At 36.3% G+C, this 21,103-nt stretch overlaps 4 protein-coding genes across 4 annotated transcripts; 2 read left to right on the top strand and 2 right to left on the bottom strand.

Moving 5' to 3' along the window:
* Positions 1-655: 655 nt before the first annotated feature.
* On the bottom strand, positions 656-4,930 carry LOC111317138 (uncharacterized). Its single transcript, XM_022919499.2, has one exon. It carries the CDS (start codon positions 3,888-3,890, stop codon positions 1,053-1,055), a length of 2,838 nt encoding a protein of 945 aa, XP_022775234.2. The 5' UTR covers positions 3,891-4,930; the 3' UTR covers positions 656-1,052.
* A 3,327-nt stretch (positions 4,931-8,257) lies between these two features.
* On the bottom strand, positions 8,258-12,301 carry LOC111316220 (uncharacterized). The gene is made up of 5 exons (XM_022918234.2): positions 11,867-12,301; positions 11,363-11,590; positions 10,496-10,579; positions 9,690-9,819; positions 8,258-9,595 (listed from the first exon to the last, which is right to left on the bottom strand). The coding sequence occupies exons 1-5, from the start codon at positions 12,184-12,186 to the stop codon at positions 8,609-8,611; spliced, it is 1,749 nt and encodes a 582-aa protein (XP_022773969.2). The 5' UTR covers positions 12,187-12,301; the 3' UTR covers positions 8,258-8,608.
* Positions 12,302-14,061: 1,760 nt separating this feature from the next.
* On the top strand, positions 14,062-15,934 carry LOC111316219 (GDSL esterase/lipase At2g23540-like). The gene is made up of 5 exons (XM_022918233.2): positions 14,062-14,451; positions 14,561-14,691; positions 14,790-15,038; positions 15,129-15,384; positions 15,479-15,934. The coding sequence occupies exons 1-5, from the start codon at positions 14,190-14,192 to the stop codon at positions 15,700-15,702; spliced, it is 1,122 nt and encodes a 373-aa protein (XP_022773968.2). The 5' UTR covers positions 14,062-14,189; the 3' UTR covers positions 15,703-15,934.
* A 1,909-nt stretch (positions 15,935-17,843) lies between these two features.
* Positions 17,844-19,673, top strand: LOC111316218 (dof zinc finger protein DOF3.4-like). The gene has a single exon (XM_022918231.2). It carries the CDS (start codon positions 18,501-18,503, stop codon positions 19,212-19,214), a length of 714 nt encoding a protein of 237 aa, XP_022773966.1. The 5' UTR covers positions 17,844-18,500; the 3' UTR covers positions 19,215-19,673.
* The last annotated feature ends 1,430 nt before the right edge of the window (positions 19,674-21,103 follow it).

Genomic DNA, 21,103 nt, shown 5'->3' with positions numbered 1-21,103 from the left:
TTCAATCTTTCGTATCAAAATAAGATATATTGTATTTTATAACTTAAAATTTTTTTTTTTTTCTAGAACCTGGAACCTACACAGAACCAAAAAAGAGAGAAGCAGGATGATATTGATACGTAACTTCAGCATTACATCCCATGGGAAACAAAACCCAATCGGTGTGGCCCAACCTCTGATAATTACCGGTAGAAAAGGAAATCCAACAGACTCTTGAATTAGTCCACCTTTGATTTCTTTGACTAATTTATCCAGTTTCATAATCGGGCATTGCATCATCTATTTCTTGCTCAACATCAAACTACTGTCGCAAATTTACCAATTCCAATCCATTCTATTCTTTCGAAAGATTATCATGTTATTCAGATGTTGTAGGACCTATCAAAACTTAAAAACCTAATCCTTTGTGAAAATTGGCTACAATGAACAATATGTTTCACCCACCAGCATCCACCCTGGATTTTCTAACACTTTCATGCCTTCTAATTTGACACCAAAACATAATTTAGTTTATAGCCAACACAAATTTCTAACTTCCAACAAAGCCTAGAAGGAAACTGGAAAGACTATCCATTCCTTCTAGACTTCTAGTCCATATCACTTTAAAGCTTGTCTGTCCTGACTTGGATCAAATGCAAAATGGTTCAATAACAAGTAGACAAATCAGAATTGTAGTGAATGAATTTGAACTGCAGAAGCTGAAATTAGCTACTTCTTTTTACAGAGAAGGAAAATTAAATGTGTATAAACCAAAAGCAGAATGCTAAGTGGTAACAGTTGTGTCCATGTACTCCTGCTTTGAGGTGACGGTAACTTCCAAAATGGTACATATTTCTAAAGCCAACTTTAGAAGAACCCAAAAAGATAAAATGAAATTTTCAAGCAGCAACAAACATGAATTAACAAATTCACCCGCTTGCATCCGAGAGTCTTGAGGAAGAGCAAGCTATCCATATACAGTTGCCCCCAAATCCTCTCCAGGGTCTTCTGAATCTTCCACTCGGACTCTCAGATTATTTTGCAAATGATCTTGAATTGCTCAACTTCAGGAGTTAGATCTCTGACTCCTCTTCGGCAACGGTTGGAAGTGTACCCTCTCTGATTAAATCTGGGTTAAGGAATTTTGCCATAAAACCCCACAACTTATAGACATCCTCAAAATTAGTCAGGAAGCCGAGAGAAGCTGTGACAACCTCAACTCTAACGAACCCACTTTTCCCATCATGTTGCCCATTTTCCATCGGTCTGCACAGGGAAGTATCTTCAAGGTTCAAAGCCCCTCGTTGTTGTCCTGGGCTATCTAATATTCGTATGTGACTGAGGAAACCAATGCCGAGATAGATACCTTCTCTTTCAGCCAACTTCTGTACAATCTCTGGATTAATGAGGCCCCGGTTCCTGTCCCTCACATTGAAAGCCACGGCAGCACCCCTTTCATATTTTATTTTTGAGCCATAGATGTGAACAAGATTCACTCTGCCATCTCCATCCGGACTAGGTAGTTTGAGCTGCAGTAATGAGGTTACAAGCCAATTAATCAAAAAACGTAATCTAAGAGTGGTTTTATTGAGCCCCAACATATTAACATGATCAAGATGCCGACATATTATCTCAGGCTCCCTCCTGTCCTGATCTTGTCCATCACCATATTCTCCGTCGCTGGTGCAGTCTTCATCATCAATGCCGGTCACAGACACTTCTCCCGGTTCCAAAGTATGACTCAGGTGCTCTTTACGGTTATTCTCCATGCTAAAGGATACCCTTCTTCCCTGGCTTGGATGCTCATCTTCTAAACCAAAAAGTCTGCCACCATTATATCTATTCCCTTCCCTCCTCCCCAACAACCTAAATTCACCTTCAGTTTCTCTTCTTATAGCACTTTCTTTAATCTCTGAGGAAATTTCAGAAGTTGAGCAATTTGCTAAGCCATTATTCTGAAAGACGGAAGAATTATTGAGGCGAGCTCCATTTATAGCAGAATTAGATACAGACCCCGCAGACAGAGGTTCACTGGTACCCTGTTCTTCCTGGATTTCCAAAACACGCGAATGATCTGAAGCCTTCTTGTGATTTCGTGAGGTGATGTTTGTTCCTGAAAACTGTTCTTCTTCAGGGATCTCCTTCACACGGTCCGGTTCCTGAGAAACTGATAGAACAGCAGCATCAAAGGATAACACATGATGATCATCATGCCCCATGTTAACATCTTTATCATCATATATTGGGCTGCCGTATATCTTTGATGTTGGCTTTGGAGAGAGCCGCTTGTGGTTCTTCCTGCCACTAAACCAAACAGGTGGCAAAGGGGAGGCAATTTTCTGTTTATTCAACTGGCCCGCACCATCAGATCCCAATGGACTCTGACCCAAATCAATCCAGAATGAGTTGTCTGATGACTCATCTTCGCTGAAGACAGGGCTTTTCATCACTTCTCCTACAGAAATGCTCTCAGTTTCTTCAAATATGGTGCTTGCTCCATCTCTGTCAGAACTATTATCTTGATCCATTTCTGTATCAAATACATCCCTAACCTGAGCAGATGTGAAGGCACCAGAAAAAGCAGGCAACTGTGTTCCTGGTCGGTTTTCAGAGGGCTTATCACCGTTCGCACCAACTTCATTGTCCTCAATTCCACCCAATCCATCAAGACCATCTACAGAATCACTCAGATAGAGAGGATACTCAGGGGTAATCTTCACCATTCCAGAACCAGTAGATCCCGACTGGTTCTGAAGGCTTCCCATGACTGATTTTTTTATAAGAAGGCACCCAAAGCCAGTTGGATCATATCCAAACACCCTGTAGAATGATGTGATAATGAAATCTGGCCGAAATAAGGACAGGCCAAGTGAATCCATGTCTTTGGGACCCAATGACCCAGCATCAAGCAAGACATGCCAATTGTTATGCTGAGCCAATGCCATCCACTGGTACGAATACTTAGCCCCCGTTACTCTAGACTGCACTGGAAAAACAAAAAGACCAGTAGCGGAATCCTTCTTCCTCCTCTTTTTATTTGAAATCTGCTTTCTCAAATCAGTAGAACAAAGTTTAAGAGTTGGCCATTTAAACCAAGCACTGTAAACTTTTGCACCCTTCTCCCTAGCAGTCTGAGCCATCCAATTCACAGATTGACTCTCATAATCAAACATGGTCAACAATTTCTTATTCGTGTGAAAAGGATACGAGTCAGCCAGTAACTTAAACGCAGACCCCCTACTTACAGTAAACACAAGGCCATACTCATGTTCAGGAATGTTCAAATAATCCATTATCCTACTCTTTATGTCATATTCCACGGTGCCTTTTTCCGCACCACCATAAAGTGCATGGTTACTCAAATTTGCAGTTATCTCGGACAAGCTAAATGTAGAAGACTCCCAGTAATGCAAAGTTTGAACATAAGAGAAAAGCCCAAATCCACAATAATCAAGGCATACCTTTGGTGACAAATGTGCATACTCATCTGACCTCAACTGATCAATCTTCTTTGATGACTGGTATTTTGGGTACATTGTAAGGAACTTATTGAAAGCCTCATGGACATCAGGTATAGAATCTTCACTCTCAAATATACGCTCCGCGGCGAGAGATGTAGCTCGCAAGAATTCACGCTGAGCATGGAGCCTAGCAAGGGATCTTGATCGTCCCAAGCTCTCATCCTGATTGGCTAGTGAATCAGGTTCCATGTCCTGAGACTTGAACAAAGACCCTTCTTCAGATGCTTCTTCAAGAGCTTCCCTGAGCTTGTTCTCGTGTAGTTTCCGGAGAATAGAAGGGTTCTTCTTGATTTCAGCTGCAGATTCAGACCCATCTCTTCTCCTGCTCTTCTTGTCTAAAAAGATAAGAGCAGCACAGTGAGATATGGGTTTCCACAGTGAAAGATGCATCAAAGCGGCAAAAACTTGAAACAAAACCCAGGAAGAAGACTAGCTGAAGATTCACCACAAGAAAAGGGGTTTTTAACACATCTAAGAAAACCCCACTTTTTAGTAATAAGTGGGTTCGATTTTCAAACCTACGACTCAAAGCAAAAGGGAGGAATCATGTACCAGATCAAGAAAGCACTAAATTCAGCTAAAAAGGATTCAAGTCAGAGAGAAACAACCATACGGAGCCAAAAAAAAATGTTAAAGCGGAAAAAATCCAGCAACAAATCCCAGGCTCAGTCTGAGAAAAAAAGCATCTCAGATTCTCAGGATCAGTTCAAAAACAAGAAAAAAAATTCAGGTGCAAAAACCACAGAAAAGAATCCAGAATTGGAAGTGTACAAGAAAGTCAAAGGCCAACTTTTTTGAAGAGAAGTACAAGAAAGACAAAAACTTGGAAAGGAAATGAGTCAAAGGCTGAAGAAATGAAGCCTGGAACCCTCAAATCCCAGATCCCAAATTTTAACAAGGAAAACTCCCCAAACACGAAACTTGAAAAAACATGAACCAAAAGGGCTTAACAGGAACAAAACATAGCATATAAAGATCCCTTCTTCAACCCAAAATCCACACCTCCATGAAACAACTAAAAACCAGCTAAAAAAGCTGGACCTTTCTCTCTTTATCTTTCCCTTTCTCACTCTTTATTGCAACACAAATAAAAGCAAGCTAACTCCTTTACATCAAATGCACATTTACTTGGGAGAGCAGTAAAATCCAATAAAATCCAACCAGAATTGATATCTCTCTCTCTCTCTCTCTCTCTCTCTCTAATTTCATGTTTTTCTTTTGTGGGTTGTGAGTGATGGGTGGGGCGTATCAGAAAGCCTTTTCCTCAGATTGTCCTGGGTAAAAGTCAAAAGATCAGCTGGCTTGTAAAAGCTGTTTTCTGTCTAACTAGGCAAAAAAAAAGTCCACCTCTTCGGAGTTCCAATCCTCCTCCCCCTGAATATAGATTGTTATTAATAATTCAATTTCAAATTAATTTATAATCATAATTTTCAATTGCTGTCTCTCCTGCCATTTTCTATTGCAAAAGTATTTAGCTTTATCTGCTAAACTATATTTGACTTACATCTCACTGAACAAGTGGCCCAAAAGGAAAAGACATCTTTTTGGGGGAAAATTGGTGTGTTTCGTACATGCATTAAAATTGAGTGTTTACATTATAATTTTATTTAAATTATCTAAAATGAGGTCATCAAATAAAATAGATTCAGCCATAAATATTGCCAAGTCAACTCAATTTAATAAAAGGGAAACGCTTATTCTCCAAGTTTTTGCATTGTTAAAAAAACGTTAGGATGATATGGAAAATCTTGAAGCTTGAATTATTCAGGTTTTTCTGGGGAGGAGATAAATTGCTTTCTTACCCTTCAAATTTTGATTGTTCCAACCCAGAAGAGAAAGAATGGAAAAGAAAATCCTTGCTTTGCAGCATATAAGGCACATCATGTTCGATACAGATTAATTCTATGGACTTCTACTTGTCCTTTTTCAGCCTTTCTCTTAAGAACAAAACAAAAAACCAATCCATCAAGTTTTAGTCAAAGAACTAAAAAAGGAGCACTATAAATTCCCATTTCTCCATGAATTTTTCGGCCTCTTTTTCTTCAATGTAGATTAGACTAGTTAATGTCCAATAACCCCCATGACTAATTGTTTAAATGCTTCTCATTTTGTTGATTTTCTTATTCAACATTGTTAATCATTTTGTCATTTTCAACTTTGGTGGTATTTTTGAAACCCCTATAGTTCAATAAATTTCTTTGATATTAAGTTTCATCCAAATGCTCTAATATTCTCCTGTATCAGACCATTGTTTTTCAGCTGTCATTTCCAGGCACTAATGTTATTAGCCAAGCTCATGAACATCATGCATATAGTTATGTAATCCTTATTAAATATGTTAGTTGATGTGGGGGCTCCTGTCCCTGTTAGTAGGAAAAGATTTCACATGTACATTTTGCAAAAATGTTTAACTTATATTAATAGGCTGATATATTAGAGGGAACCACCCTGTATGAGGAAGTATGGTTGTGGTTAAGATTACCTATGACAACCTTTAAAAATACTAGTAATAAATCAAGACACTCACAAGAAAAAGCTGTCTAAAATTATAATCTCGTAGATAGGCAAAGGGACAAAACACATAAGCCACTGCCTTTGGATTCACTCCTCCTCAATGGCAGGACCAATGCACAAAACCCCATAACCTGCCACAAAAGTAAAAGGCCAATTAGCAAAGAAAGATTACGGTTTTTTTTTTTTAACCAAAATTTACTAAAGTTCTTAAAAGTAAATGTTTAGTGGGCCAAAGATTTACAGTTTACTAAATTACTGTTAGTGCTGAAAATCCATCCATCAGCTAATGATGATCTAGAAGACTGCAAGTCCGCAACCCAACTCTCAAGAAATTTTTGTGTTAAAAAGGTCAGGAACGGTCTCTGCCATGTCTCCCAAACATTCCACTGATCAATTTGGTTTACTTTTACAAAGTTATTTTTATCTTGATATGCTCCTGCATGGTGGGACTTTGGAGTGTCTTGTCAAAAAGTAAACAATAAAATCAAAATGAGAAAAAAAAAATTTCAGTTCTTGAATAGAATTGTATGGTTGGAAACATACAATTCAATTCCCCCCAGCAACCTTATGAAATGGTTTACAACATTCAATTCGAAATAGACAATGGCTAATCTGTTGTTTTGTATAAATGTAATAATTGAATTGTTCAATTGGACCCTATTTTTAATTAATAATGTTTTAAATCACCTACAACAAATTTAATATCATTTATATTCGAGTTTTTATATATTTTAATTAAGATTGAATAAATTAAATCTTATTACATTATAAAACTCTTTTGATTTAGTCAAATTCAAAATTAACTTAATTTTGTAAAGGAAAAGAAGTAAAATATTGAAAAAACGAAATCTTAGTATTCAAGTTTAAACAGCCATTAATAATAATAATATTACATTGGACTTGGACATAAGAAATAATTTTTTTTTAACAATAAAATGGTCACATTCAAAGATAGCTTCATCTTCAAAATATATATGATTTAAAGAAAACAAACAAATAGATGGATGTGGTCTGCATATGGGATTGAAACAAAGATTTTATTAATTAAAAGTTCTTTAATTCCAAATTGAATCTTTAAAAAATGCAGTTTTTCTTGGCAAATCAAAAGAGTGCAAAAGAAAATCATTCCTCCGTATTACAAGGAGAGCAGGTGCATGTCAAAGCCAGCCTATAATGATGATGATTCATGATTAGTAAACCATCTTTTGAAAGCACCAAACTACCCCTGGTCAAACCTTGACAATAGAATCCAATCAAAGGAACCCCTGGCCTGAGCCTTAAGAAATTATCATTGTTCTGTTAACAATAAATCAATAATAATTTGCAAAGGGCTAATTTTGTGGAGGTTTGATTATTGATCTGTTAAAAATAATAATTTGGAAATAGCCTTAAACTTGAGGGAATGCTTTCTTACTGTCACTCACTCAGCATCCATGTCCATAAATGTTATCATTGTTCATCAATAGACAAGAGACACCATGAGCTTTCTTAAAAGTTGGGTCGGGGAGGCTTCATCTGATTGCAATAAGTGGGGGATGATCACCTTTTTTTTTGGCTATCTTGGCTTTTTTATTTATGGGTGCTTTTAATTCACACTGCCCTTTTTATTTTTTCTTCTTGTTTCTATGTCCATTCTTTTGGCTAGCTCTGTTGCAAAGGTCTTAATTTTGGTGGACCATGCAACTCAAAATTGACTTGTGATAAGTGATCTTTGTTCAAGGTACTGGTATTGACATTTAAAGCCCATTGCAGTATGATTTTTGATTAACTTGTCTTGGGAAAATTAAAGTGGTCTTTTTAAACCCAATCTTTGGACCGACACATGCTCTAATGTCTGGTCTTGGGCTGCTTTTTTATTTTTTTCCCTGACATTTACTTAGTCGAGTCTGAACTTGAGCCACATTGCAGTCTGAACTAGATCTTCCTTTGTTTTCATTACTACATGCCAGTGCATTGAATATTGATGCCAAATGCCAACCTTTAAAAAAATTTTCAGTCCTCAAACCAAGAGAAAGGTTATTTCTCTTTTTGGCACTTGAAAGTTGAAACCGTGCGGGGTAATATATGCAATGACAAGGTTCTATACGTGGCCGTGTCATGAAAAATCCACCATACAAATTTGAAGATCATAAATCTGAAACTGCTAGTGAAAATATGGCAGTTCAAGAATATAAAACAGGCAGTTCAAGAATATAAAACAAGCTATGTAAAAAAAAAAAAGATAAAACAAGCAAAATTTCATATAAGCACCAACATTTCAAGCTACTGCTCATTAAAGATATAAAAAAGGTAATCTCAAATGTTAAATTCGAAAACAACTTCATAGAGATTAAACCATGAAAATGCGGACTTGGCAGGACCCAAAATGCTACAAAGCACACTTTAACGTACTAAAATACTTGCAATATTAGTACTTCTGACAAGATAAGCAAGCCAACTGTGGCTTGACTGTAGCTAAGAGGAAGAATGAGGAACTGCTGCTTCAACTAATTTTTCTACTAGACATAAGCCCTAAACATAATATTGAGGCTACTTCTGCTATCTCAATAAGAGCATTATGAACTCAATCCTAGTTAACAAAAGGGACTTACGACTTATGGGGAAGCTGCTTTGTTTCGAGGCCTTAATCTTCTGGCTATACAGTCCATACTAGCTCCAGAAGTACTAAGCTTCAGATTGGCCTCAGATTCCTTCCCTGATGAATTGTTTTCAACAACCTGCTTCGCGTCTGATACACTCGCATTTTCCCCTGGTAACCCCTGCTCGTCATGATCTTTGCATTGTCGACACCTTTGCTTCAACCTTTCAGCACTACCGTCTAGGCTATGTTCCATAGCAGGTGCAGACCTCTTCATAAGCTTTGGACTATTCTCTGATGCAATAAAGCCTTCACCTATATCCTTGACAGCATCGCGTGTTTCCCTCTCTTTGACTACTTTCTTTTTTGAGAATACATGGTTTACAGTCTGTTTAGCATCCAAAAATTTGTCATTAAGCCACATAGTCCCATTATTATGGTTGCTATCTTTTCGACGCCTTTGTCTACGTCTTCCAGCAATGCAGTCGGGGCTTGGTTCAATGGACAACGGATGCTTCTTTCCAGGTCTTCTTTCCAATGTCAGAGGGCTAGCATTAGGTTCTTCCTCTGTGAAATGCAATTCCTTCTCATGTTCACACTTGAGCTCCTCATCTTTCTTCTTTCCAGAATCCAGCTCTGAAAATCCCACCTGCCCATGGACATCAAGGTTGATCTCTATAGATTCCCCTTTTTCAAACTCAGCTTCATACTTTGTAAAGAGCAATGATTTCCTAGCAGAATTTTGATGGATAATAGTTGGATTTGGTTCTGGGTAAGCATTGTTTTCCTTTTTCTCACAGTTCAAGCCATCCTCCCCAGATTGAGGCTTCCGATTATTATCGACCTCGGAAGATTCTTCTGATGGCAATTCTAGAGCTGGAAAGGACAGTGACCTCTTAGCAGACACTTCATCAATATTCTCTGGATTCTTTTCAATATTGGTTTGCACACGTCGAGTTTGAATGAGATAATGTGCAACCGACTTGAAGCCCATATGTGATATCTGGAAGGTGGATAAAGAAGCTTAGATCTAATTTCACCTTTCAAACATAAAAAAAAAGGTCAGAGCACGAACATGCACAATTGATAAGACTTACCTTCCTATAAAGAGAGCCAGTAGGAGCCCATCCTTTCGCTTGCCGGCACAAACTACAGTTGCAAATTCCACGACACACAGGACAAACCCAATTTGGATTCTCTATGGCTTCAAGCACATGCTCTCCATATCTGCACATTTTAGAAAGAAAATTAACAACAAACAAAAACACCAATAGAATGAAATAAATATTTAGAACTAAAAATTTTGAAAGATCTACTACATAATAATCTAACTGAATGTTTGAAACATCAATATGTAGTGACATCTGCACAGAGAACTGGGGAGAAAGGTTCTAAAGGCCTGCATATCAAGCATAACAGTAGATAACAAGTACCCACTAGGCAACTGTAGGTAGCATGAGCAGGATGATACGTGAAGGACTTTTTGACAATCATCCCAGGGTCCCACCCTTATTCCTATACCTTAATGTAACTTCTAAAAGATATAATTTTACAAAATTTGAGGTGCAATATTTAGGATCAGAACTTCTCTTGTCAAACTGGCTAGAATACTTGGATGGTCTTAATCATTTTAGACAGGGTCGCGTTCTGAATGTAATAACCAGCTATAACAAGAAGAGAAGGCAAAAAAAGAACTATTGAACTAATAGTTTGAAATCAACCAGGGAAGATGGCATGAACTACAAAATAAGAAGGGCATATAGAAACAAAATTATGTGCTTGAATTGTAAGGAAACGGATTTTCTGATTGCATTAGTTGTTAATGCCTAATTTTATGAGTGTTAAAATAAAAACAACCAATACTGCAGGACAAGAAGTGCAGAGGTTTAAGAAAATCTCACACCTCATATATAAACAATCTCCACAGAACTGTCCTTGGACCATGTTGCATTTGCTACAGTGAGTACGATGACCAAGAGTTTTCTGCCTGCAACACAGCATTTTCATCTTGTGGCTAAATGAAATTGAGTTAACTGCTTATAAGTCAAGGAATAAAATTTTGATAAAAAATATTAATAAAAAAATATCATCAGAAAATAAATAGCTGGGGTAAGCAATATGGAAGCAGAAGGGAAAAAAAGGAAAAGAACACTTTTACCATTACAAGACTATCACAATTGAAATGCTAATAAAACTACCAAAGTAATGGTTAATACAGAAATGCTATCGCCCGCAATTGGAGGCAATATGACTTAGGGGAGAACAAATGAAAGCTCACTGATAATGCTACAGTCATAGTAAACTTGATGATACCACTCCAATCAACATATCACTGCTTCCACCAGCTGGCCAGGTTGCCAGCTTAGAAGACGATCAAGCAACACATCATGCCTCTCACCAGTCACCATAACCACAAGTGGTGACAAAGGCAAAACTGAAATCAGCACAATGATGCAGCCCTTAAGTTAAAAACGTAAAAGCAGTTCGAATGGAGGTTTCCTTTAAATTCTCAAGTTTTCAAAAATAAAACATTATTAAACATGTAAGATAAAGGTGAAAAAAAAACTAGAACATGTAAAGTTTCTTTCCTCTAATCTAACTGACCCCTTTCAGAATTTTAGGATATTTATGAGCTAGAAACTAAAACTACTAATGTTGCAATTATAGCATACTTCCATGGAAAGTTCACAACTTTATATCATCATATACCAATATTATTAGCTTTATGTTTACAGATATAACGCAGATGGAATAAGAAAGACTCCCACACCGGCATTGATGGCAAGTCTTTCCCTTCACAGAATCATAAATCCGTCTCCCAGCACTTCCATACCCATCCACAAAAAGTGTCCAGCTCCTTTCAGTGTTACCCAAAAGCTTCGCATGCTCTTCTGTATACACCTCTGTTTCCTGTAGCTTCAGCTCCACATCCTCCAAAACCTCATCTTTTTTTGCCAAAACCACCTCTGAATAGGTCACTGGAGTAGTATTCTGCAACCTAAAAAACCCCCCAAAACAACAGAATAAAAAAATTTCCATCAACATTATTGAACTTGCATTATTATCCAAAATTACAAGCTTTATCCTTCACTTTCTCTTTCATAATTCCTTAAAAAAGGAGAAGCTTTAAGTACTGGCAAAACAGCTTCAACAAAAACAACAAAAAAGAGGTCGTAATTCATTGCTTTCTGTTTCTGTTGAGACTTTTTAGTGGGTACTAAAAAAGCCAACAAAAAATCATATGGATATTACAAAACAAGAGCAATGGAATCACCTGGAGGAGCGGCGAAGGGAGGCAGATGGCGGCAAGGGAAGGGGTCGTGGGGTAACTGGTGGCTTACAGCCAAGTCGTGGACGCCCACGCCTTGAAGAGAGTTGAGAAATGGAGTTGAGGAGGGAGTTGGAGAGATCTTTGAGGCCAAGCTGTTGCATCCGTTGAAGGTTTTCTTTGATTCTTTCTTCTCTTGACTGCTCATAAAGTGAGGTTTTTGGGGTTTGGGTTTTGTTCTCATTGTTGGGCTGGAGATGATATTGATGATCAGAGTTGTTTGGCGAGGTTTCTAAGGCTTGGGTTTTGTTTTCCATTGCCGGCATTGTTTCTTTCTTCTCTCTTTGGTCTCTTCCCAAGGTCACTGCTTTCTTGTTTCTGTGTCTCAACGGTCGAGCTTCGAGCCCATTATGCGAAGTGCAAGAGGGAAAAGGCAAAGTGGGAGATGGGTTGGCTCTCACTGCCCATCGTTTTAAATCATAAAAAAAGATTTCATGTTTAGATTTTTACAGGATAATACCCCATTTGCCTATAGAATTATTATATATATATATATATATATATTTTTAATATGGCATCTACATTAAAAAAATCTAATTAAATATCTAAATTATATTTTCATGTATTAAATTATGTAAACTCTTAATATTATTAAAATAATAGTAATATGGTATTTAAATATTTATGTGGATGACAAATGATTATCATATTACGTAGATATGATTGTCATGTACCATGTTTTAAAATTTTAAAATATAAATTTAAAAAAAAATTTTAATTATTTTTTATTTTTAAAAAATAGCACATAACAATCATATTATTATCATATGGTAATCACATATCATTCATGTCAATATTTAAAATGTCACATTAATATTACTTTAACGGTATTGTGAGATTGAAATAATATAATACATAAAATTAAAGTTTAAGTACATAATTAATTTTTTTTTTAATTTAGAGATCACATTAAAAAAATTACAATAATTCATAGACCTTATCTCTTTTTAAAATATTTTATTTTGGCTATAAGTTTAATTTTATAATTGGTTATTAAAATTTATAAAGTTAAATATGAATGATCTTATTAATTTTTTAATAAAATACAAATATTATTCTAGTTCATTAATATTTGTTCAAATTAGGTCCACGGTATCTTTTTTAAATAATTAGTGGATTTAAGTCGTTTTGGAATTTTGTAATAATATTTATAAAGAAATAATAGTAACTTGAATAATATATAGTATAATAATAAAAATTAATAAAGAAAATCATTATAAAGAATTGAATTTATTTTTTTAAAATGATGAATGTATTAGATTAATTAAGAAGGGAATGAATTATCACTTTTAATTGAATAAAATATTACAACCATGAATAATTTTTAATATTTTTTAACATTATTTTCATAAAAGTCATGGAAAAAGTGTTTAAATTTTATTACTAACAAATTTGTCACCTTAATGAAGTTGAAATAGCAAATTTTTTTTCAATTTTCAAATACAAATTAATTTATTAAAATATTTGTATTCGATATTTTTTGTCATTTAAAAAAATAATATTTTTCAACAAAGGTTTTATCAAGGAATTAATTTTTTATTTAAAAAATAATAATTTTTGATTTACTCATTCTTCTTGGGTCTTGCATATTTTGTTGATTTTTATTTTTAATAGTTTAATTTTAGGATCTTCAAAATCAAACTAAAATAAAAGCAAATAGGCTTTAAAACTTATAAAGAGTAGGATTAAATTCACAATCAAGCTGAAAATTGAAATCTTATAGTAACAATAAATCTTGCTTTAAAAGATACGTTTTATGATTGAATTGATGGTATGATTCATTCACGAAATGTTAGATTTGACTAAAAATTATAATAAATTATCTCCAAATTATGTATAACATTTTTTTTCATTAATTTATATCCCAATTTCTTGAATTATCTCACAATCACCAAGGCTCTACTAGAACATTCTCAATTCAACCTACTGATTTCAATGAAAACAAAGACAAATTTAATAAAATACAATATAATCTTGGCTGTCACCTTGCGTATGCCCAAAGCAGGGCCTAAAAGTTCGTAAAACGTTGAGAACTTTGCAGGATGTTGATCAACTACCCTGCATCGAACGGTACATTTACAAAAGGGGGTCAAACCAAATGCAAACTCCATATAAACATAAGGTTACAAGTTTTACCAAGTGGGATTAATTCTATTTGCTGCTCTGATAAGCTAACAGGAAAGTACTTACTTATATACCCACCAATTCGGTTGGGACATAAACAACATTTGTAACGGCTTCAATTCTGGAATAAGATAGCCAGGAGGCCATGGCCAGGGCGAAATCTTGGAGTCTTGCCTTGGTTCTTTTGTGCATCAGTTTGAGCTATTTGGTTAATGCTGCTGGTGATAATAATGGCAGCATTGGAGCTTCTTTCATCTTTGGTGATTCTCTTGTGGATGCTGGTAATAATAACTATTTACAAACCTTGTCTAAGGCAAATATACCACCAAATGGAATTGATTTTAAAGCATCAGGTGGAAACCCTACTGGCCGCTATACCAATGGCAGAACCATAGGTGATATTATAGGTATGCTCTACCTCTTTCTTTTTTTGCCTTAATTCTACATTTTGGATACCAAAAGGAAATGATTCAATTAAACATGAATAGACTAAACTTTGTTGTTTCTTGTTAACAGGAGAAGAATTGGGAGTACCAAACTATGCAGTTCCATATCTTGCTCCAAATTCTACAGGAAAAGCTATACTGTATGGTGTAAATTATGCATCTGGAGGAGGAGGGATTATGAATGCAACAGGAAGAATATTTGTTAGTTTTCTTTTTCCTATCAAGATTTTTACCCCTCTTAACTTTATCCATTTCCACAAAAATGTTTTATGGAATCTAAAATTAAATCTATTTTGCAGGTTAATAGGCTGGGATTGGATATCCAAATCGACTTCTTCAATAATACAAGGAAACAGTTTGATCAATTGTTGGGTCCATCCAAGGCCAAAGATTATATTACTAGAAGATCCATTTTCTCTGTTACAATTGGAGCAAATGATTTTCTCAACAATTATCTTCTCCCGGTTCTGTCCATAGCAACAAGGATTTCTGAGAGCCCAGATGCTTTCATCGATGACATGATTAATAACTTAAGGAACCAATTAACAGTATGCATATAAAATATCAGATAATTGCATTAAAATTTTGGTTAATTTGTTGATTATCGACTAACTATGTTGTGCTGTTAATGGTGGCAGAGACTTTACCAGCTAGATGCTCGGAAATTTGTCTTGGGTAATGTTGGTCCGATAGGCTGCGTACCTTATCAGAAAACCATCAACCAATTGAATGAAAACGAATGTGTTGATTTGGCGAATAAGCTCGCAACGCAGTACAATGTCCGATTAAAGGACTTGCAGACTGAACTGACTGGAAAACTCCCTGGTGCTACATTTGTTTATGCCAATGTGTATGACCTAGTGATGGAGCTCATCACAAATTATGAGAAATATGGTATTAAATCCACGTTTCGAGTCTTTCACTATATGCTGATATGCCTCCCTGTACTACCAAGTATTTACAATGGGAGCCTTTTTTTTATATGCAGGTTTTACAACGGCAAGCAAAGCTTGTTGCGGAAATGGAGGCCAATTTGCAGGGATAATTCCTTGTGGACCGACATCAAGCATGTGCCAGGATCGTGACAAGCATGTTTTCTGGGATCCTTACCACCCAAGTGAGGCTGCTAATCTTATAATTGCTAGGCAACTTCTCTATGGAAGTACAAGATATATTTCTCCAGTGAATCTTAAACAGCTTCGTAGTCTCTAGCTGTGGGTTTCTCTCCATCTTCCGTGACTATATTTACTATCTTTCCCTTTGAGACTTAAATCAAAGAATTTCCATGCTGTTTCCTTTTATAGTTTCCTACTTTTCATCATCATCTTCTTCTTCTTCACTGTCTATTTACTTCCATATTTGTAAAACTTTTGAGCTACTTTAAATTTCAATAATTGTGTAAATGATTCGAAAAATTTCTTCATGCAAAGTGCTAGTTACGTTTGAAGGTGGATGATCGGCTTTTCAACAAAGATTTCTATTCACAAAATCACCAGGGGCTGCAGAAACTGTGTACCTACCTACCTCAATAAATGCAAGGACTTAAATATTGCCTAGGCAAACGAACAACTAGCTGGCTTGAACTTGATTGTTGTGTCCTCTTTTAATCATAGTAAACATTGATTGGAAAATAATCCAGCTGTTAGCTGTGCTACATGCAAATTTGAAGAATAATCTGTCCACCAAGCCCTTTCAAACTTTCCTAAAGAGAATAGAAACCAATCTTCCACTACTTTCCCTTCCTTTTTATTCTCATCTTAGATTTTGGTTGCCTTGTTCTTCCACCTGTAACTGTTCTTTTACCTATGTTTGCACCATAATTGTGCAAGGAAATCCTGTGTGGAGGGAATCCTAAACTCTAGGAAAAAGCCAAAAAGAACAAGGTGATAGTTGAAACAAGAAGAGGGAAGTGAAGAAACAAATGGAAGCAAATGTCAGTTATTATGAGCGACCGAATTAAACACAACTGACTGAGAAGGATCGGAGGCTGAGGATTTTGTCATTTGACAGCGACACATCATGTTGTGCCGGGCTCTTAGATGGCCACTGAGCCCCGCGCGTGCCATTGGCTGAGACCCCTCCAACCCCAACTCTAACCCTACATTCACCGACAGCACCAGTCCTTCACTGACTGCTACCACTGTTGGTCTGCTTCTTCTTGACCCCAAGCCCCTTTACCTTCCTTTGGTTTTTGTAGTCGATAAGGTTTGATTTTCCCCTCCTGAGGGTAGACTCTTTGTGGGTTCATACTTCATAGATTTAACGTCTTGTCTTTGTTGTTGTCCACATTTATCACGTACCAATATTTCCTTACTTTTTCCAGTCTGCCACACATATGAGCTTCAAATTTTGTAGTTGGCTCGCGCAAGGGTGGTGGCTATAATGAATTTGCTAATTAGCCCTTTAGATAATTAAATTCTTAAACCATGCCAGCCTTATCCATTCATTCTGATTGCTTTATAACTATAACTTGGAAATATCTATCAACCAAGAAATTGTCCCTTTTTTTTAACCTCTATCTTAGCTATAATGTATTATCGGATGAACTCTACCAATCATTCACCCTCTTATCAGAGTTCATAGCCTAGACACTGTTCACTTGACCATTGAAGAGAGAATAGAGGAACATCACTTCCTGAAAATGGTTGCCCTTGATTCCTGCTGTGGCTAGAAACAGGACGAAATAAACGGTGAACATGTGAGAGGGAGCAAAGCTGAGTGCCCAGAAGAGGGAACAGTTATGTTTGGTGACGAGAAATAAGAACAATAGACCGAGAAATCCGGTAAGAAATTGGAAGAGGTACGGAGGAGGAATCTGATCCGGACATGACGCTTCCGAAATCAGAGGGGAGGCCTCTCCCCGACACTATGATTCTGTCTGTACTGTCCCACCTCCATCAATCCCTTTCAATCTCTACACTCTTCTTTCACGCTATATATCTACTCCTATGACTCCGGTCCTTTTTTTTTTTTAATTTTCTTTCAAATTCTTTTGGCTGCCAATGCTTAGCCAGAAACTGTTGGGAATTGGCACTGGCAGCTGCACCCTTTGGCATGCTTGTCTAACCTCATTTCAGTTCAGTCTATTCATTATTAGGATGGTGGCAATGGCACAATTTATCCCCACAGCAATGAAATTGAGTTTTGGAGTTGAATTTGGATATTCCAACATCGAAAAGTTGTTTGAAAAAGACAGTAGTGATTAAGTTCTGAGGAGTCATTTTCTTCGTCTGCTCGAATGTCCCCTCAAAGTTTGATTTTTCTAGCATAGGGGATTGTTGTTAACTAGTAATAGATCCCTACTTTATATCACGCACCATTACTATTGCGTCAACTAAAAATGAAAAGCTTGGTTTTGTTGTCCAATAAAGGAATAGAAATTTCCTTACAATCTATATAAATGCCTAGTGATTACAGTACAACTTTAAAATATATAGCAGTATTTAGTTCTGCCATCAGAATTACAAGCAGTCGTATTCTTTGAACTTTGTCTTTCTTCTATTACTGATTACTTCGCAACTGGAACATTCTTACAGAAACCAACTGGGACCCTTTTTGACTGCTGATCCATCATATGATTATCATTGTTTTCTCTTTGTTGCCCTTTTTTCTTTGGGTATAAACCAAAAAGGTTAAAGATGAACTAATTTCCAAAATGAAGAACTTAACAGTTGAACGACACCAAGCCGCATTCCTAGCTGATAGAGCCGACACTCAACAGCGCCCATTCTATAGCCGACTGATCAAAATGTCGAGCATTACAAAACACTGTAAAGCCTGCTCTCTTCTTTGTCTGCTCATACAACCTTCAGAACATGTTCACTGTCCAGCAGATTCTCTTCCCCTCCTCATTCTCTTTCTCCCTATAAAATCCCCCCTTCACTCTCCTCCCACAACAGGCAAATCCGAAACTACCCACCAGTAAGAAGTCACAAACTTTCTAAGCAAACTAGAACAAAAACAAAGATCTGAAGAAGATATAACTTAAGCCACTTTCTTTTTGTCTGAAAATGTCATCCGATTCCGGAAATCAAAACAGGCGTTTAACCAAGGCCCTTAACACGGGAGCCCCACCACCAGAACAAGAACAGCTACCTTGTCCACGCTGTGACTCCACCAGCACTAAGTTTTGCTACTACAACAACTATAACTTTTCTCAGCCTCGCCATTTCTGTAAGTCCTGTCGCCGTTACTGGACTCATGGTGGCACCCTCAGGGACATTCCTGTTGGCGGTGGCACCAGAAAAAATGCTAAGCGTTCGCGGACCACCACCCATTCCACTGCCATTTCTGCCGCCAATGCTGCCACCACTACCACTAGTCATAATAACTTCCCGTTATCTGCCACCCCGGTTTTGTTGCCATTCTCAGCCAATCAGAGCACTTTTGGTATTGGTGGAGAATCCAAGGGTTATGGGGGTGGAAGTATTTGTGGAAGTTTTACTTCATTGTTGAATACTCAGAGGCCTGGTTTTCTTGCCCTTCGAGGGTTTGGGCTTGGTGTTGGTCCAGGATTTGAGGATGTTAGTTTTGGGCTTGGACGTGGAACGTGGCCTTTTCCAGGAGTGGGAGATGAAGCAGCTGCTATTGGTGGCAGCGTTGGGGCTGCTACAGGAATGGGGAACACACGGCAGTTTGAAGATGGAGAAACGGGGTTTGTCGGTGGCGATTACTTTTCTTGGTCTGATCTTGCTATTTCAACTCCTGGAAATAGGCTCAAGTGAATCTGAGATTTTGGGTTCATTGTGTTTTCCATGTTCCTTTTTTTTTTCTTTTTAAGTGGAAATTTTTTTTGTACAAGGATAATTAGTGAGTACTTTGAGTAAATTATTAGCTATATGAAAGTAGAAATAGGACTACGACCTCTTTTTTGTTTTTTTTTTTTTGTTCTTTCGGTGACTCAATACCATGTGATTTGCTTTGTTTTGTCTACCATTTTTGTGTAGGGACATGGCTCAAACTGATGAGCGTGTAGTTTTTGGTGTTAATATGCTAAACCTTAGGTGCTCTTCTAACTACCAGCATTTTTCTCACTGTTTTCCTAGGAGCCAGCAAAAGATTTGTTGATGGCATTATAGCAGTGTTTGTTTAAGATGATAGCTAAATGGCTTTCATTTAGTATTTTTTATTATTTGTTTAACCAGATGGAATGCCAGTTGTCCAATAATTTTAAGCCTTTTCACACATAATGTCTTAAAAAACTTATGTAAGTGCAAATTTACAAGTAGACGTGCCCATTGTGAAGTTAGAAGAATTTTGTAAGCTTGATCCTAGAAAAAACTGAAGCATAATGCAATTACTTCCACTTTTTCTATGACAACAGTAGAACTGTAAAAACAATTTGATTTTGTTTCCAAAAACGAAATATTTTACTTCTGCTTTTATATGAAATCCGACCTATGATTCTTAACTTTAGCCTCTCTACCTTACCTATTAACCACTCTGGCCCTACAATTATTTTTGTTCTGTAAGGTAAAGATCTGTTAGATTCTCCGGATTGTAATGGCTTGATTGTTCAGCGTTGCCTCCATGTTCATAGTTTTCGCTTTTCAGCCTGTTCTATGGCTCTGTGTTTAGTCCTCAAAGGCTCAAAATCACCTTTTCACCCAAAAAATTGTGTTTGCTGGAGAAGTAAAGTTACTCATGTGACAGTCTTGAATTTGGATGAATTTAGTGTTCTGGCCTTCTGGGTCATGGAGAGTGGAGACTACGAAAAAAGGAAAAAAAAAATCAGACCCCTTTCAGTTTTCATGCGACATCTTTCTTGAAAATTGACAGGCATCCAAAGCTATGGGTTTTCAACATGGAATCCTTCTGTTGTTTTCTCGATCATATCACTTACAAGCAGTTACTACTTACCAGTAGATGTGCTATATCTTTTTTATTTTTATTTCGTATCATGAAAAATCACTCTATTTTTCTCAGTCTTCTTTTACCAAATTGAATTCAGAATTGGAAGAGCTGGACATCGAAAGGTAACGTTTTCAGAAGCTGCATTTGACAGAACTTTAGATTTCATATCGTAAAGGCAACCCAACAATTGCAAATTCCGTCTGTAGTTGTAATACCCATAAAAAAAAAATTATTTTAAATATTTTTATAAGTGAAGGACTTTTTAATAGAAAATGAGAAATGCAAAGGACCTATTGATCAATAATTTATTTTTTTTTATAAAATTAATTTATTCAATTTTCAATCTATGCCTATCGAAATACAAATTTATTTTCCTTCTATTTCTTTTACAAAATTGGTAAATCGAAGGATTATAAATGAATGGTAAGAACAAATTTATAAAGAGAATTGTCTGTCAAAGGTGAGCTAATAATTTCTTTCAATTTTAGAGTATTGATTATTAAGTCTTGAGATATAATTTGTATATTCATTTTTAGGCAAATGATTTAGGCTTTAATTAAAGTCTAATTAAGTGTTGAGAAAGTTGATAATGTGATTTTATTGTTGAAATAAAAATTTGATGAGAATAGAAAGAAAAATTTTTATTTCCTATAAATTTTGATATGAACCTTGTGTTTGCAGTAATAGATTAAGGTTATATTCTGTATTAAAAGATTAAATATTGCAATGATTATTATATATCGTTAGAAAGCTTATTGAA

The sequence above is a fragment of the Durio zibethinus genome, chromosome 24, assembly GCF_047325235.1.
Source record: "Durio zibethinus cultivar Kanyao isolate XHJ-2024 chromosome 24, ASM4732523v1, whole genome shotgun sequence".
Lineage (NCBI taxonomy): Eukaryota > Viridiplantae > Streptophyta > Magnoliopsida > Malvales > Malvaceae > Durio > Durio zibethinus.
This window is presented reverse-complemented; position numbering and strand designations above follow the sequence as displayed.